This window comes from Neophocaena asiaeorientalis, unplaced genomic scaffold (genome assembly GCF_003031525.2).
Source record: "Neophocaena asiaeorientalis asiaeorientalis breed wild unplaced genomic scaffold, Neophocaena_asiaeorientalis_V1.1 scaffold65, whole genome shotgun sequence".
In the NCBI taxonomy this organism is placed as follows: domain Eukaryota; kingdom Metazoa; phylum Chordata; class Mammalia; order Artiodactyla; family Phocoenidae; genus Neophocaena; species Neophocaena asiaeorientalis.
The window spans coordinates 193,596-212,816 of NW_020173215.1; the positions used below are offsets into that span (position 1 = coordinate 193,596).

Below are 19,221 nucleotides of genomic sequence, written 5' to 3' on the forward strand. Positions count from 1 at the left end.
TTCTCAAAGGATCTTAAGAGTGAGGCCCAGGAATAATCCCACAGGGCCCAGCAGGACCTCTGCACTCACCTTTCCCCATGTGCAGATGAGAAAGTAAAGTCTCAGAGTTAGTGACTTGCCTGGTTATAACATGGATGAATGGCAGACTCGGGGCTGGAGTACAAAAATCCTCATTACTGGCTACCCACCCGTGAGAGCAGTGAAAGCTGGGAGCTGCCGCTGACCTTGGCAGTCCTACAGGGCACATCCATCACCCACCCCAACCCATCATTCCCTTCCTGCTGGAAGAGAGGCACACAACTGAATATCCTCCGAGAGTTCTGACAAAAACTAACTTTATTTTGAGAACACCCTATTATATTGCAATTATAATCAAGCACAGTTCAAACTTTATTTCTCCTACAATTTTCATTCTCTCAGACCATCAATTAGAGGTAATACCTTTTCTGCCAGCTGTTGATTGTCCTTTAGAATTTTTACCTTCCTCTTCTTTGATCATTGTCATAATCTGCTGTTCTTCTTCATCGGCCTCCATGTCACTATCCAGGTAGCCAATCAGAAGCTCTGTATCTGTTTCTATATCTTCAATTGCCAAATAGAAAATGTTTTCTCCTTCCTGAGACAAAATTAAAAATATGTGCTGTTATATGACCAATATACCTCAATAATAAAAAAAGCTAAATCATTCGTTTCTGACAGTAACTAAGAAATCATTTTTAAGATACACTGAGTATCATGGGCTCAAGAAAAGTTACTGCTCCGTTTTTTATATCTCCACTTGATCTGAACACTGAAAAAAGAAACTGACAATATTTAGTCACCTGGCAAATAAACTACAAATATATATTAAAGATAGTGACATGTATACCTATCATATGAAATAAGGATAATTATTTAAATTTCTAAAAGTTAAATTTTGCATCATTAATTGGCTTTATGCAGTAACACCTTGTGGAGGTCCATAAATGCAGTAGAAAATAAATTTGTTAAGTAATGGTGTCACTTCTGAACCCAAACAGAGAGCAATGAGATATCAATGACTTAATTATGATTAATATAAAATGCAAAACTGAAAGAAGAAGAAAACTTTCAAGTTATAACACAAACCAGAGGAACTGCAAATGAACCCTGAAAGAATTTCCAAAAAGCTGGACCGGTAATAGAAAAAAGACTAGGTACCTGGGAGGTTCAAAACATTGACTGGGTCATCACGTGTACCTAAATCCCACTAAAATGACAGAAGAAAGAAGAAAGCAAGTTCCACCCTTAACATACCACCATTTTTTAGAAGATTCTAGAGGAAGAAATTAGCCAGGGTTGCTAACGCAGAAGAAATCTCAACCCATAACAGACTGAGAAGAGGAATGCAGCAAAGAATAACCCAAGGAAACCCCAGAGAAACTTCATACTTGGAACCAACGATACAAAAAGCCCCTCTGGTGGCGCAGTGGTTGAGAGTCCGCCTGCCGATGCAGGGGACACGGGTTCGTGCCCCGGTCCGGGAAGATCCCACATGCCGCGGAGCGGCTGGGCCCGTGAGCCATGGCTGCTGAGCCTGTGAGTCCGGAGCCTGTGTTCCGCAACAGGAGAGGCCACAACAGTGAGAGGCCCGCATACCGCAAAAAAAAAAAAAAGCCCCTCTGGGCCCGGGGCCAATTACCAGGGAAGCCAGAATTGGGGCTGCTTAGCCGGCAGTCCCCAGGAGAAACACCCTGAATTGATGTCTTTTACACAGTTGAGGGTTTGTTCTGGGAGGGCTCCTAGCTTGGCTGCTGAGGATAAAGAGAAGCAAAGCATAACCTGAATTGCGGTGGGCAAGTGAGGGAAAGAAGGAGGACAATAAGCTCCACCCAGGAGTGAAATCCAATAAAGCGAAGAACACAGAACAAAGCCTCCTCTCCTCTGGCAATACCATAGCACCTAGGTGAGGGAGGGAGAGACAGAGGAGTAGGAGAAATCTGTAATGAATGTATGCGTGTATATATATGTATGTATACACAAGCAGAACCCCATGAAAAACTGGAAAATATGCATCAAACTGTTATAAAGTTATCATTTTGAGGCTGGGAGAAGTAGGAGTCTATATTGAATACTGTTTTAGTTTCTTCTTACAACAAAGATTACTTTGCAATTTAAAATGCAATTTTAAAAACAATAAATATTAGAAAATTCCATGGATGAGGCAGAAATTATGATCACATTTATCAAATACTGTGTAAGGGAGGACTGACTCCGAAGTTCAAAGCAATGAAGCACATTGACCATTAGCTGCAGTTGATTAAATGAAGTTCCTGTAATATTTTACAGCATTCTTGGAAGTTCATGAATTTCATACCTCCAGAAACACAGAAAGTTATTTCTAATTAAGAACAGAGTTAACTTCTATACAACTGTTACTTTTAATGCAACAAAAATACAACAAAAACAAACAATGCGGACACTCAGCAAAAGAAAGATTTCTTTTTCAATTAACTCAGAAGCGGCAATTCCCAGGTTTTGGAAACTACTTGCTAAAAGGGTCACCAAAGCAACAAAGGGCTCACCTAATGAAGATTTCAGAAAATAATCATAAACCTTAGTGGTTATCTGATCAATATCCAAGAAAGTTAACTGAAATGTCTTTCCAGCATAGTAGTCATCCATTTTATAATGAATGACCTTCATAGCACCAAGAGAAGATAATCATTTTTAATTGTAAAACATGACAGTATTAACTTAAACAGCAATCGTAAGACACAACATGCCTATTTAGGGGTTCTGTAATAAAAGAAAATTTTAACATACCAGTTAAAACTTCAATTTAACAAAAGTAATGGCTGCATTACGAGCTCCAAGGATCAAGTACATGTTCTATCTGTGTGCCAAACATGTGATAAGAGAAATGTCATGACAGGTACTGCTCCAATCTATTTATTTAATGCAGACAGATATCTAGATATCTCTCTACATATAATTCCTACCACTACCCAGACCAAGAGCCTCTTCCTTTTCATTTGCCACCACAATAAAATTATTGTAAGAAGTATCCTGTTAAATTGCTTCCTTACTGATTTAATCACTCAACAACCTTTCATTATATTATTCTCCTTCTTCAAAACCTCTGATTGTTAGAACCTACCAGATTTCTAATCCCTGGAGCTCTCTCAAACTCTCTGGGGTGATTTTCCCCCCCTGTAGGTTCATCCCAGGCCCAATCTCCGGCCCTTTGCCAAGAAGGATTTAAACAGTGTTGACCCAACACTACAGGACTGAGCATCAACTCCCAGTGGTCACTAGGCTGGCCATGACCTCCAGCTTTGATAACTGTTTTAATATTCTGATCCTTAAATTTACTTCTCTTTATTTCAGCTATGGTCTCTGGTCATTGGGTTTGTGGCTTATTCCCCTGAACACAGTTCCTCCTAGCAGAGTCACTCCTTGCATTTACATTTTAGGGATTAAACGCCTTCCTGGGACTTTGCCTGGGGGCTGGGGTCCTGCTTATGGTTCCTGTCATGGGCTCTAGGTGACTTTGCTGAAAATTCAACTTTAATTGAAAGAAAGCTGTTCAACATCATGGTGTGTTCAGAAGCAAATATTCCTTAGTCACTGGTTTTCACTGTATTGGTGATCCAGATACAACAGAGAGTGATTTTACAACTGCTATGCATCTCCTGCATTATTGTCCATCATTATGAATTTTTTGTGTTCTTCAGTCTTGTTTCATTTTGCTTTATTTTATTTGTATAACGTCTTCAGCTAATTATGTCTACTATAAGCTGTTTGTAGTATCAAAAAGTTACAACAGCCTAAACATCCAACAAAATAAGTTGAAAAAGAATAAATGTCTAACAATTGGCTTTAAAAGATTTATCAAATGTCATTTGTATAGAAAAAAACATATATCAATGTGCCCCCCAAAGAAAAAGATATGAACAAAGGTGTCAACAGACTTTGTTTCTAAACAGAGGAAATTGTATTTTGCACAGTCTCCTGCTAGCCCACGTGTTTCAATTTTTCTAGAGTTAACAAGTATTACTTTTGTAGTACAAGGAAAAAGTAAATAATAAACAAACCAGGTTCCGTGACACCAGGAATTGGTACTAAATAGTAACTAAGAGCTTTGGGATGGCCAGGGTTCAAGTCTCCTTCTATGACTAATGAGCTGTGGAACTGAGCAAACAGCTTCATCTCTCAAGCCACCAGTTTCCTCATCTATAAAATGGAGAAAATAATGCTGCCTATCTCATAGGCTGGTTGTGAGGATTAAAGGTGAGAATATTTGTAAAATCTAGCAAGGTGCCTGGCACAAGTTAAGTATTCATTAATGATGAGTACTGCTATCATTATTAGTATTACTATTAAACAAAACTTGAAAGTCAGTGATTAAAATATTTATTTTGATTCAATTAGCCTGTCACATAAGCTAAGCTGCTATGACAATGCTCAATTTCATTTGGCTGAACTGCTGTCAGCCAAAATATAATTCAACTCCACGGCCTGCCTACCAGAGCTCTGAACTGCTCTGGATTTCTGATTGTCATGCTCTGTTCACTTGCTAACATGCTAACGTTTTACTCTGGTTTGGACCTCAGGTACCAACTGCTTGTCTGATCTATACTATACCTTAAGTGACCAACCATCTACTTTCCCTGAGGGGTTTCCATGACATGCGGTTTTCAGTGCTGAAACTGAGAGAGTCCTGGGCAGGCCAGGACAGTGAGTCACTCTAGCTACACCCATCATGCTCTCCAAAGCACACTCTAAGCTCTCCTTAAGATTTCCTGGGACTTCCCTGGTGGCGCAGTGGTTGGGAATCTGCCTGCCAGTGCAGGGGACATGGGTTCGAGCCCTGGTCTGGGAGGATCCCACATGCTGCGGAGCAACTGGGCCCGTGCACCACAACTACTGAAGCCTGTGGTGCCTAGAGTCTGTGCTCCGCGGCGGGGGAGGACACCGCAATGAGAAGCCCGCAACGAAGAGTGGTCCCCGCTCACCGAAACTAGAGAAACCTGTGTGCAGCAACGAAGACCCAACGCAACCAAAACAAACAAACAAACAAACAAATTTCCTGGGACTTCTCTGGCGTCCAGTGGTTAAAACTCCGTGCTTCCACTGCAGGGGGCATGGGTTCAATCCCTGGTTGGGGAACTAAGATCCCACAGGGCACGTGGTACAGCAAAAAAAAAAAAAGATTTCCTAACAGTAATATTTGCTGCCCCCCCCCACACACACACAGTATCCAACAGCTCAGGATTCTCAATATGTGGTACCAGTCCTGTCCCAAACATGGCTCCAATGGCTTACCAATTGGTAATCTAAACCCACACTTCATCCTCTCATCCCCAACTATCCTTCAAGTTAACCTGCCTTCTGTTCTTTAGTCCAACTGGTACACTTCCTCTCAGAAAACACTGAACTCATTCCTCCTCAGTACAACTGCAAAGATGCCACCTGGCCTCCCGGCTACGACTTCTCAGCAGCGTCTGAGCCACAGCTCACGTCCACCCTCCGTGAAACCTTTTCTAATCTACTAAATTCATGTAGGTTCCAGGAGTTCTTCAACTGGACACTTACCTGTAATTTATTTCTGTGGTTTTCATCGTTTAATTCACGTGATCAACGACATTCATGTGTTCCTCTTGTCTCCCCAAACAAAGATGGTTTCCTCAAGGAAGTGAACAAGAATTGCCATGTATCCCCACAGCATAAGCTATATTCATAAGAGTTGCTCAATCATGTTACAGATATGCATAGTAAAAGAGAACACTAATATGCTTGTGTCTACAGAAGAAAAGCACTTACTAGTAAAAAGTTCAGTGATATCTGCCTTCATTTACTTTTGGTGGGAGGCTATTACAGTAGTCTAGGTCACGGACAGGGGTGACATGGGAGGATTATGGCAGGGAAACAGTGGCGATGGTGAGAAGTAATCAGATTCTGAGTATGATCTGAAGAGAAGCTGACAGCATTTCCTGACAGACTGTATATGGAGTGTGAGAGGAGGAGAAGGGTCAAGGAGGAGAACAAGGTGATGAAGTTTTCCCTCAAGAGTTCACAGATGTTACTCCATTTAATAATAATTCTTCCTAAGGATTCAAACTAAAACACCAACTACACATTTTTGCTTTAAACATGTATCTTCTCTGTATGTATAAATGTATTTTCATGTGGTCCTTCACTCAGGGGCCTAAGAGTATTAGTCAATTCAGCCGTTTTAAAGCTAATTACTATTCTTTCTTTCTTTCTTTTTTTTCTTTTGTGGCCATACCGCTCAGCCTGCGGGATCCTAGCTCCCAGACCAGGGATCGAACCCAGGCCCTCGGCAGTGAAAGCGCACAGTCCCAACCACTGGACCACCAGGGAATTCCCTAAAGCTAATTTCTATTCTTCGACAAGTCTGCAAAGTAAGAGTCATTCAAAATCCCCAATGGAAAAATAATTATTTTAGATAATAAACTACTTGCAAAGCTCTTCCTCTGGACAGCCAATGCATTCTGATAACAAAAGCATAGAATTCTGATGTTTCTTAGGAAAGCTGAAAAAAATAGCGGTGGCTTGGATTTTATTAGTCATCACTGTGATAACGTCACGTATTATGGAATTCAGATTTACATGCAAATTTACACACACAAAACCGTCTCTGGGAATTCTGAGTGTCAGAGTTTCCGAAACAAACTTATGTAATGAAGACAAACAAATCCAGAAAAAAGCAATAATCTGACTGGGATGATTCAACAGGAAAGTCAGAGGTAGTGCCATGTGGTACGGCCACTACAGAGCATTCTCTTGAGGCAGGGGGCTCCACCAAAGTTTGTATGCACTGGAAGAATCATTTCTGAATTCAGAAATTATAGGAGAATAGCCATATGAACAGACGTATTCAACTGTCATGAATTTTGAATGTGTTAACTTAGTATAAATAAAAATACTATCATCAAGGCTTCCCTGGTGGCGCAGTGGTTGAGAGTCTGCCTGCCGATGTGGGGGGCACGGGTTCGTGTCCCGGTCCGGGAAGATCCCACATGCCACGGAGCAGCTGGGCCCGTGAGCCGTGGCCACTGTGCCTGCGCGTCAGGAGCCTGCGCTCCTCAACAGGAGAGGCCACACAGTGAGAGGCCCGAGTACCAGAAAAAAAAAAAAAAAAAAAATACTATCATCAATACCAATATCTCACACCACAATAGGAACCTATTCTTCGCTTACCAGGGTACCTTAGCACACTGACTGGGAAGTTCCACCACAGGAATCAGTCCGTGGACAAAGGAATCCCAGCCCCCGCTCCTGAGCAAGAAGCCAGGCCTAGGGAGGAGGCCGAGGATAGTGGGATCTAGGAACTGATACTATTCTGCCGTTCTCCGGCTATGCGGGCAGCTCCCTTATCCCCGTGGGCCTCAACTTCCTCAACCATAAAGCAGAAAAAAATAATACCCCGTCAAAAGACAGCTTTGGCTTTCACTCTTGGGCTCTTTCCCCTTAGGCAGGTCTCCTATCTCCTCTGGAAAATGACTGAGGTGAACTTTATTCTCGCATTCCTTCCAGAGCTGGGTTCAAGCACAAGTGAAATAAACTCATCTTCATGAGAACCGAGTTAATGACTATGAAGGGAAAAGTACGCCTACGTGCTGATGTGATCATGGCTTTTCCTCTCGGGCCTCACTCTACCGGAAGGAATGGAATGGAGAGACCCATTTAACTGGGCTGTCAAGGAAAAGCTGGAATATACAACCTTGTGAGGTCAGAGGGCCCCTCCTTGGAAATTACATCAGATAACGTAAGCCGTCACTTGGTAAGATTTTGCCAATGTGACTGCTTCTGTACTGTGACCACAGTTAGGACCAAATAAACTAAACATGCCTTCCAGTCTAATCCTTTCTGATTCTACCACTATCTCAAAACATTTACTCCTGGATATCTAGGAGATGTAACTAAATTTCCTATCTCCCTTCGACATCCGACATTATGTATAAACCTCAACTTTCTCTGACAGTTTGCCCATTGTCCCTTCTCAAGTACCACGCCTCCCTAGGATAGATTTCCTGAACTCATACATTTGAGGTTCAGTTCTGCTATTTCTAAACAGCAAAAGTAACTGTCTCTTGTTTTGCAAAGAAATGCTAATCCTCACTGTGAGCAAATAAACATAACTCCAGAAGAGGCCATGGGTGACTTGGTATTTCAGCTGCATCTGTCTGTAACTTAACTTGGTATTTGTTTATTTGTTGGCAGACTGCTGTCCACATGTGGACTATGTAAGAAAAACCACGATTTTTAAATTGGCAAAGGCCCAATTCACTGTACTGAAAAGGTAGTAAGCTGCGAAAATCCAGATTATCTAGCTAAGACGACTAATGGGTAATCAGCACAAAAGGAAGTATCTTCAAAACAATTCTTCGTCTTACAAATTCAAACAATCTATACCATTGTGGGGCGGGGGAAGTTTGGACTTCTACTCAATAATCAATAGAAGTAGGAGACAAGTGACGAAGGTGGAGAAAAGAAAATATAATGAAATAGTAAAAATTCCATATTTAATATCCTGTCACTTAACTTTTCCTTACTAAAATCCTGAATCAGTCTCAACATCATTTCTATAGAGCTCCATACACAAAACTAAAAAAATCAGGAAAAAAAAATCATTTCTGCAGCAAAGTTCACCGACTGTATCTATTAATTTTGAACTAACAATAAAACCAAAAATCCTTAAAATGAGACATAACTATGACAGATCATAGCATTCCAGTTTATTCACCACTCCCCTCCCAGTAGGAGGACAGTGCTAAGCAGCCATGTGGCTCAGAGTGCTGCAGGTGGGGGGCATGCTGTATCAGGTTTGACCAGGTGACTTGCACTGACCCATGAAATTGTGATTAGAAGCAAAATGAACCACGTCCAAGGGAAAGCTTTCAGAGCCATCACATGTTTGGGTCACTGCTCTTTCCCCTCTGTCAGGAAAATGCACGTCCCTGATAAGGGCTGTTCCTTCAGACACCAAGTGGAATGGAGCTGTGAATCGCAGCTTCCAGCAGCCCATACTTGTGTTCACAAGAAATAAATCTGCATTGCTATAAACCACTAAGAGTTTAAGGTTGTTTGTTAGAGCAGTCTTCTTGGCAAAAGTTGACCAATATGATAATTTAAGCAAAATAACATTTTTAAAAATTATTTTGAGAGTAAGAAGAAAACATCTCACAATCAAGGAAAACAGTATTTAAAACAGTGAATAGTGCAGGATAAGCTAATTTCATGTTTAAAGTGCATTAAAGTTCCTATAAGAAAAATGAAGACAAATGCAAATAAAATTGTCTCTTTTCTAATCACAACTCATCATTAGCCACATAGCAAGAAAAAAATTTAATATGATTCCTAGGAACGGGATACTATATGAAACAAAAAATCAAATCTATAAGCAAAGACTATCAATTACAAATCACTAACACATACACGTATCTCTCTTGGAGGAGTTCAAGCAAAGATAGTAATGTCTGAAGCATCATAAGAAACAAATCTGACATCATAGAGAAAAAAGTCAAGAGAAAAAATAAGAAGAATAAAAAGAAAAATTTGCTATATAGAAGTGATGTGATCCTAAGAAACTGGCTCTTCACAGAAAAAAAAAAAACTACTATACCTCAGCTACTTTATTTAAAGGTAAGTTATCAATATTGACAGGCCAAAAAATTCTAGAATAAGATAATGCTATGGAGAATACGGTAGCTATTTTATATACAAGGGATTAGAAGGCATATTGTGTTCCTACAGTACAGTTGCTCTATTTTTTATAAACAATGTTTAAAGGTTACTTTCCATTTACAGTTATTATAAAATATTGGCTATATTTCCCATGTTGTACAATACATCCTGGAGCCGATCTTACACCCAATAGTTTATACTTCCTACTGCCCCATCCCTCCCCTTCTCTCCCCACTGGTAACCACTAGGTTTGTGGTTTATCTGTTGAGTCTGCTTCTTTTTGGTTATATTCACTAGTTTGTTGTATTTTTTTCGATTCCACATATAAGTGATAACATGCAGTATTTGTCTTTCTCCGTCTGACTTATTTCACTTAGCATAATGCCATCCAAGTCCACCCATGTTACTGCAAATGGCAACATTTCATTCCCTTTTTTGCTCTATTTTATACTGGAAATGCTTTTTTTTTTCCTGTACGCGGGCCTCCCACTGTTGTGGCCTCTCCCGTTGTGGAGCACAGGCTCCGGATGCGCAGGCTCAGCAGCCATGGCTCACGGGCCCAGCCGCTCCGCGGCACGTGGGAATCTTCCCGGACCGGGGCACGAACCCGTGTCCCCTGCATCAGCAGGCGGACTCTCAACCACTGCGCCACCAGGGAAGCCCTGGAAATGCTTTTAACTGACCTTCAATTAACTGATTCCCAGATTTACCTGACACTCTGCATATCCTAAAATCTGCCGAATGACGGCCAAGGCCACATCCTCTCAGTCAGCAGCCTGCTCCCTGGTTTGCCTGCACACTCCTGTCCTCATCAGTTGACTTGCTTGCTTGAGTCCCAAGGGTCAGCTGTGTTTGTTCCCACACCGGTTTATGCCACTGGTACAAGTTACTCTAATTATGTAACTTGGCTAAACACTACATAAAGCAAAAATATATGAGTCAGAAAAAATTCAATAGTTTCTAAGAAGATCAACTGAAGGTTTTGGAAAGACTTGCAAAGGAACCTGAGTGTAGAATCCTTCTATTTTTATGATTTCCTCCCATCTTTTATAATTGCTTTGCTTTGTGTAATTTGACAGCTTTTTTAAAGCCTTACCTTTGTGTCTTTTAGTAAAACTGGATACTATACAGAGTGGTTATGAAAAAAAATACGGTAGCAAACTCTAGTGAGAGAACCTAAACGGCAGAATCAAAAAGAATTTGGTCACAGATCAAAAACCTGGCAAATAAATGTATATTTCTAAAACAAGTTAAAATGCAATGGTTGAAATATCAATTCTATGATAATTCTTTTTCTATTAATTGACCAAGTACTGGTCCATATCACATCAGAAAACAGGGTCTCACCCAAATTATTATATAAGCAAGCCGGAGCTATAGGTCCCCCAAACGTTCCTCCCTAACCATCTGGCTGGCCCTCTCAAAGTGTTTACCCTTGATCTGTATTTATTTAGCTGTAGCCCCAACTGGGCTGTAAAGTACACGGGGAAGAGTATATTTACCTGTATTATATATAAATTATCATTCATTAAACAGTCATCATTCTAAACTGCATAAGCGTTAGCTAAGCACACTCCCTTCTCCTGTCTCCTCCCTTCCCCAAAGACTCCCAGCTCCCTGAGGGCAGGCACTCTAGTATATTCCTCTTTATATGAATCTCAATACTGATGCAACACCTTGCTCATGGAAGGGTGTCAACAAAGGATCTGCTGAATTCAACTAAGTAAGAGGGAAACAAATGCAATTTCCTTTTGAATTAATAAGACAGTAAAAGCAAGAATGTCATTCAGGGAAGTGAAACTCACTACAAAAAGGGTTCTAGAATCCATTTCCCAACCCTAACAAATTCTTAAGAATTCAAAAGTTAGCCAACACTTGGGGATACTTCAACCAACTGGAAATAAGGGAACAAATTAGACAAGCAGATGTGCTCCCTAGAAAGAAGACCAGAGTCAGGCCAAGCATACCCCACTCAACAGACCTAGAGTTAATTCAAAAACCTGTTAAAGAAACTGAACGTTCATTCAGCACATTTATTGTAGCACATGATGTGCACAATACCGCAGAATACTCACGTTCACGAGGATACCCGCATTTGTTCCTGTCCTGAAGCACTTTAAATGCTCTCAGTGGAAACAGAACAAAATGGTTAAAATACAATAAAGCGCAAAAAGGGTCAAGACAGTTGCACAGAGAGTAGCAGCTGTAGAATTTTGGGAGGTAATTTCACAACAGTGTTTGAAATTCACAAGCTGGATGGGTTTTGCACAAGATCAGATCATGAGAAAATGGGTTTATTAAAGTAGGGAGAACGACATCAGCAAAGTCACAGCATCACAGAGGGTATATCTGCGCTATGAAAAGAACAAACCTAGCTAGAACATTGGGCATTACAGGAAAGTTGCAGAACACGAGACAGAAAAAGCAGCTTCAACACATGGAAGTACTGAAAAGTCAGGCATAGATTAAACATGCCCTGTGTATTACAGCATTTGAGGAAAATTACAAGGCAACCACAAGAGGCTGACATGACAGAAAAAAGACTGAAAGTAGAAAATTGTAAGATATTTCTTAATTTGATCAATGTGATGGTATAGTTCATGTGTCAACTTGGCTGGACCACAGGGTTTCCAGATATGTGGTCAAACATTACTCTGGGTGTGTCAGTGTGAGTGTTGTTGGATGACCTTAACATGTGAATCAGCAGACTGAGTAAAGCAGACTGCCCTGCACAGCGTGGGTGGGCCTCATCTAATCAGTTGAAGGCTTGAACAGAATAAAGGCTGACCTGTCAGGGAGTAAGAGCGATTTCCTTCTGCCTGACTGCCTTCAAAGTGGGATATTGCCTTTTTCCCGACTTTGGACTCAAGCTGAAACATCGGCTCTTCCTGTGTCTCAAGCCTAAGGGCCTTCAGACTTGAACTACACCACTGATTATCCTGGTTCTCAGACCTTCAGACTTAGACTGGAACTAGAGCATCAGCTTCCCCTGGTCTCCAGCTTGCTGACTCATCCTGCAGCTCTTGGGACTTGTCAGCCTCCACAATCACGTAAGCCAGTTCCTTATAAGGAATCTCTTTATATATATATACACACATACACACACATACATACTATTCATTGTTTCCCTGGAGAACTCTAGCTAATAAAATCAAATTTAAGATGTTTGTTATACTGTTACAATAGAATCTATATGAAAAACTAAAGTACATTTGAAATACCTTCTGGTGAAAGAAAACATTAACCTAGATATGAGTTTTTATTTTAACTAAAATGAAACTTCTGATAGAGATAAGTAATTCATTTGAAAAAAGAATTTTTTGAGCACTTTACGTACCAAGAACTATGCAAGGACTAAGTATAATGTAGTGAAATAAAACAGATACAGTGCCTACCTTCAAAGAGCTTACAGACTGGGAGTGGAGTCTGCCATGAATCAACCACCAGAGAAATGGAAAATGACTTGATAAGTGTGAGAGCAGAGAGGGACACGGTGCTACTGGAGCATGTAGCGGAGAGAACTCACCTCCTCCAGGGTTAAGGGACAGCTTCCTGGTAATGTGATAACTTAGCTTGGATTCCAAGGACACAAATAGGAAGAAACCAGCAAAGGGAAAATGCACGTGCGAAGCAATGGAAGGGACTGAGACATTTAAGAGCTGGCAAAAAGTATAAGGTGCAAAAAGAAAAAAAAAAGAAACAAAGAAAGAAAAAGGCTGGCTAGGATGGTAGGTGGATTCGAAGAAGCCAAAGGAAGAGATGTTTCAGGATGGAGGCACTTGTCAGCAACACCTAATGCTGCTGCAAAGATCTAGCAAAGAAAAGCCTTAAGTGGCTTAGTGACCTGGAGAGCAGTGGTGACCTGAGAGAGAACCACTGGAAGGCTGAGAGAGGAAGAAGCCTGGTCAGTGTGGGCTGAGGGTACTGGTGGTGAGAAAACTGGAGACCGGGCATATGCACAATTCAGGGAAGGAGAAAGGGTCCCTGCTGGAAGGGAATATGGAATCAAGAGGGAAAGACTTTGAAAAGAAAGAGAAACCTGATGTTTAAAACCAATGAAAAGAATGCTGTTGAGTGTGAGAGGGTAAATATCGAATGGAGAAAAGGGATAACCTACATTTTAAGTGCTCACCAGGAGGAGATGCACGGGTGGGAGGCCTGCTCTTAGGAAAGAGGAGGGACCCTTCTCTTGTGTGGGAGAAAGGAGAGAGAAGAGGTGCGGCTGTAAGTAGGTGTGCATGTTTGATGTCAGAAGTTGCGGAATCTGTAAGTCTTATTTATATCACTTTTCTTAACATTCACCAAAATAAATGAAAAATGCCTCTTCTTAGAACATCTTGTTAATTTTCAAGTATTTACACACATTAAAACAGGCTACTTATATTCTTTTATAGAAGCATACTCCTGACTACTGAACCCCCAAATCAAGCGTACTCAATCCCAAATAACTTTTGCCTGTGATTTCTCCTGTAAGTCTCACAGTTACATATTTCACTAATTTTGGCAATAGGTCAATTGTAAACATCTCTGCAATTTCATTTATTGAAAATGTATTTAATGACTAAATGGGTAAAGGTGGTCAAAAGGTATGAACTTCCAGTTATGAAATAAGTCTTAGGGATATAATGTACAGCACGGTGAACAAAAAGAAATACTATTTGAAGTATATATTCATCACTGCTTTAAAATGTACATGTATTCCTCTGAGTCTTCTAGATAAAAACTGGGCTCAGCATCCCTCTCTCTCTGGGAGAACCTGGATACCAAAACGGCATGTCCGACTAACTGGGTCAGAAAGCTCTGCTCTGCCACTTCTAGGCTTTATAAACTTGAGCTCAGCTTTTTCATCTGCAGAATGGGTATAACGCTACTACTTTTGGGGGGAACTGTTGGAATTAAATGAAATAATGCTGATGCAAAAATTCTACAAATTTTTATAATGGGCCAAAGTCGCACAGTTTGAAATCTCATTTCACAAGCATGGATAATCTGTTTTCATTTGTTTTGTTTTCACTTACTGATTGACTTTCTAGAGGTAAAAATATCGTGGGGTTTCCTATGGGTTTTAGATGATGTCAAGAGAGTATTAACATATGTGTTACCTGACAGCAAGGTGCAAAGTATTTCAAGGGATTATTATGAATCTCCCTTAGGTACAACATGATATTGGTCCTACTGAATTGAAACAAAGCAGTATATAGTTATAGAAGTTTAATAGAAGCATATAAATGCTTGATAATAAGCATTTTAAATCTGGAAAAGTAGAAAAATAAAAGCTACATATAAGCACACTACATTCCAAAGTCTAGAAGTGGGCACAGAATTAAGTCACATAGGGAAAGCTCTCAAAAGCCTAGCTGGCTTTACATGCTATTGCTTGAAGAAAAGTAGGGTAAATTCTCAGCAAGAATGACCATGTGCCTTTTTGTTCCTGTCTCCTGTCTGAAAAACTAATAGAACAGACAGATGTGTAAACCACCATAAAGTGTACACAACTATATCGCAAAGGACTTACTTAACCACAGGAAAAGAAATCAGAAAATGCTGCTTTAATCTCTGTGCACTGAGGTGAATTTAATAAAAATGTTCATTAAATACCAACTTAAGAAATCACAGACACATGAGTCAGTTGATTACCCATTTAATTAAGTACAGTAGGCCCTCCGTATCCCGCATCCATGGGTTCTGCATCTGAGGATACACAGAGCTGACTATACTACACCATTTTATACATAAGGGATTTGAGCACCCACAGATTTCAGTATATATAGGGGTCCTGGAACCAATCTCCCACGGATACTGAAGGATGACCCTGTAATAAAAAGTGTGTATAGTTTTGACATAAATCAGTCATGATAATGATACATTTAATTACTTTCTAGACTCCTGTTAAACAAAGTTCCAAGTGAAAGGAAAGGCCATACTCAAGCTCAGAACTCCTCTTCCACTGGACTCTGTTCCTTCTTGACGCAATGACGCACCACAGACAGCGGCCTACAACCCAGTAAGCAGTCGTCCTTTCTCCTTTCCCCAACCTGTCTTTTCTGAATCATGTGAGATTTCCAAAGAGGACTAAGACACAGCTATGGATGATTAGATTCGGTTCTAAGGTAACATTGCTCCTAAGGCCTTGTGAGCCAGTTTCCCCAAAATCTTGAATTTAACATACTTAGCCGAATTGTGCAGCTTACGTCAATTGAAAGATACATAAATTGTAAGAGAAATTGTACACTTTCTTCTGAATATTTTATCAGTTCAATGATGGAATGTGGCACATTGCCTAGTAGTGGCTGAACCTTTTATGAGAATCTGTTCATGAAATGGATAGAGTCGTTTTCTCTAAATAGAAATTTCCATAGAAAACCCAACTGCCACTGATAAATAAATAAATGTGGCTAATTCTAGTGTTTTCTGTTATATGCATTACATTGATTGCACTTTGCAGTTTATTACCTATTTTAATACCAATCATTAAAAACGAAATCTAAAACACATCATAAAATATATCTCCAATTTTGAAAAACAAAAACAAATCATTTCCTTCTTTATGTTCACACACAAAAAAATCTTGCCTGGCAACAAGTAGTATGTATACTTAATTTTAGGTGTCTAGATTTTAACACTTAAAAATAAATTTCATATATAATATATAGGCAATATATATATAATATATATATTTATTAGTTTAATTTCTTCCTCTGATAAATGGGGTATTCATGTTGTTTGCTTCACTGCATCAATAACAACTGTCTCTTCTTTTCACTATATTTGTTAGCAACTAAAAGATTTTAAACTTTCTTCTTTTTAATTTCTACCATACCTCTTCTTAAACTTTGTAATGGCATAGGCTGGTTCCAGTGTATTTAATGCAATGTTGATTAATTCTCAAATACCAATCTTTCATTATTACATTTGTTAAGTGTGATTTCAAAGAACCCTACCACTTCACAGCAAAGACCTCCTGTCCCATTAACCTTTGCTATTTCATTCCTCTATATCCCAGGTTTCTGAGTTAGTCCAGACTGGACTATCTAGCTGTTACTCAACAGAGTATCTGAATTTAAGACTCGGATTGTCTGTGGTTATGTCTGTAAAAGGACTTGACATAATGATGAGGTGCTATTGGCCACACAGTCATCTGGCTAAGAGATAAAAATGCCTACACTGTAGACTGAGATGTGTACACATGTACCATACATACTCAGCAGGGACAGAGTGAAAGTGTCCCTGCCAGACCAAATACTCACAGGCACGCAAACTGCAGGCCAGAGTTCAAGTGGAAGCATTTGCTCTCGGTCATTTCAAAGGAAATAGACATAAGGGTTTTCCAAGTTGCCAAGGCGCACGCAACTAGGTGTACCAGTTCCGGAAAAAGTCAGCAGAGGAGTCACGTGAGCTAGCACCCACTGGGCCCCACTAGACGCATCCATGCAGGGTGGGCAGTGTGAAAACAAACGAAACTGACACAGACTGTTCTTGAGGAACTCCGACTAGTGACAGAAATTCATAGGTAAATAAATCATTTCTCTAAGTGAGACCATCGATACATTACGTGGTTTGGGTTTCTGCTCTGGTGGTGTGGGGAATATTTTTAATTAAATATTTTTTAAGTTTTAAATCCAATATTAAATAGAATTTAATTCTAAATGAATAATAATAATAAATTTAGATTAAATATTAAAAGACTCAGCACCTTTTCCTCCACAAAGAATCATTTCACAGAATTTCTATTTTCAATTCTATTTCATACATTCACTATCTCTAACACCCTGTTACCAAAGGCCCCACATCAATTAGGAAACACACACTCTTCAGCCCTCTGGCTTCCTTTTGGTTAATGCTTTGCTGGGTTACAAAATTATGAGCCTTTTAAGTGATTTCTAGGGATGCTCCCCACTAGTATCCAGCATTCACTGAAAGACAGCTGAGAGCAGGCAGAATGTAGACATGTTCTTTAGGAAACAACCAACCTGCACAAAACCTGCTTCTTTAAAAAAGCTGAAAAGTGGCTTAGCACAAACATCATAATGATCCCAAACCTATCTCTAAGGTTGCCAAACCACTGTATCTAGTAAAGGTCTCTGCACAGCACAAGACATCTTCTACGTCAGGACATTTCTTGCATCTATAAAGTCCTAATTATCTTTCCAGAGGGAAGACAGGCCACACAGCCACAGCCAGCAAAGTCACGGTAAACAGTGGTCAAGTGCCCTTAGCAATCACGTGTGTCCCTGTGCATCCAACAACCGAGGTGCCCAGGAGCCGGGATCCAGGCGTCTGCAGCCACAGTCAGGGGCGGGCCCCTTATGGTTCCATCATTCCATCCAGCAGGTTGTCCTGTCAGTGGTGAATGTTTACTGAGAAGTCTTCTACATGCTTAGAATTATATTAGCTACCTTGAGAGGAATTTAGAGGAAATAAAACAGATTTCGTTCTGTTTTACATAGAGACAAAACTATAAAGACAACAACTATGGACATGGCAGGGGTAGTGATAATGCAAATACTTGCTAACATATATTGGCACATACAGGGGTCAGGGGTTTTGCATATGTTATCTCATTTAATATAATCCTCACAAAAATCCAGTGAGGTAGGTATTATTACCACTAATTCACAAAGAGGAACAGAGTTTTAAAGATTATTTTTACTGCTATGAAAACAGGAACTAGATCATCTTTTTAACTATAATATCTCCAATGTTGAGCACAGGCCCTGGCACACAGCAGACGCTTGGGAGCTATCGGTTGACTGAACGAGTTAAATAAATTGCTCAGCCAGTGAGGTTAAAGGTCAGGAAACTACTGCTTAAAATGGCCTTCCTTAACAGTATCCGAACTGGGCTGGGTTCTGCATTCCTTCTGATTCTATATCAAGGCCTCATTTTGTCATTGATTCTAACCTTACCCCTTCCTTCTATAAAGCACATCCCCCACACTGATCATTGCTGTAGCCAGCCTCGAAGACGGCCTCCAGTGACGACCCACCTCCTGGTATCCACACTCCCGTGGAGTCTCCTCCTGCACTGTGCCATGCTGGTCTGCGTCTGTGTGACTAACAGCATCGTACAGAAATGATGGTATGGTAGGTCATTTCCAAAAGTAGGTGATAAAAGACTGCTGCTTTCTCTCTCTCACATCACTCTCAGAGAAGCAAGCTGTTTCTCTCTGTCGTGAGGAGTCCTAGGGAAGGTTTACACCGTGAAGAACTGAAGCCTCCTGATGATAGCTATGTGAGCGAACTTGGAAGTGGAATCTAATCAAGTCTTCCGAGACCAAACAGCCCCAGCTGACTACCTGACTGCAACCTCGTGACAGTCCTGGAGCCAGAACTCCAGAACCACCCAGCTAAGTTGCTCCTGAATTCCTGACCCTCAGCAAAGGTATGAATAATAAATGTTTGTTGTTTTAAGCTGTTAAAATGTGGGTGAGGGGCTTCCCTGGTGGCGCGGTGGTTGAGAGTCCGCCTGCCGATGCAGGGGATGCGGGTTCGTGCCCCGGTCTGGGAGGATCCCACATGCTGCGCATTGTTACACAGCAAATATGTAACT

The 19,221-nt window shown here is 40.5% G+C and overlaps 1 protein-coding gene across 2 annotated transcripts in view; it reads right to left on the minus strand.

Moving 5' to 3' along the window:
* The window catches only part of PRDM5 (PR/SET domain 5), a 201,486-nt gene that overhangs the window by 108,711 nt on the left and 73,554 nt on the right, over positions 1–19,221 (minus strand). For both annotated transcript variants that reach the window (XM_024745141.1, XM_024745139.1), the window contains exon 4: positions 442–616. In XM_024745141.1, coding sequence (XP_024600909.1) covers positions 442–616 — 175 coding nt within the window. The remainder of the gene's footprint in view (positions 1–441; positions 617–19,221) is intronic.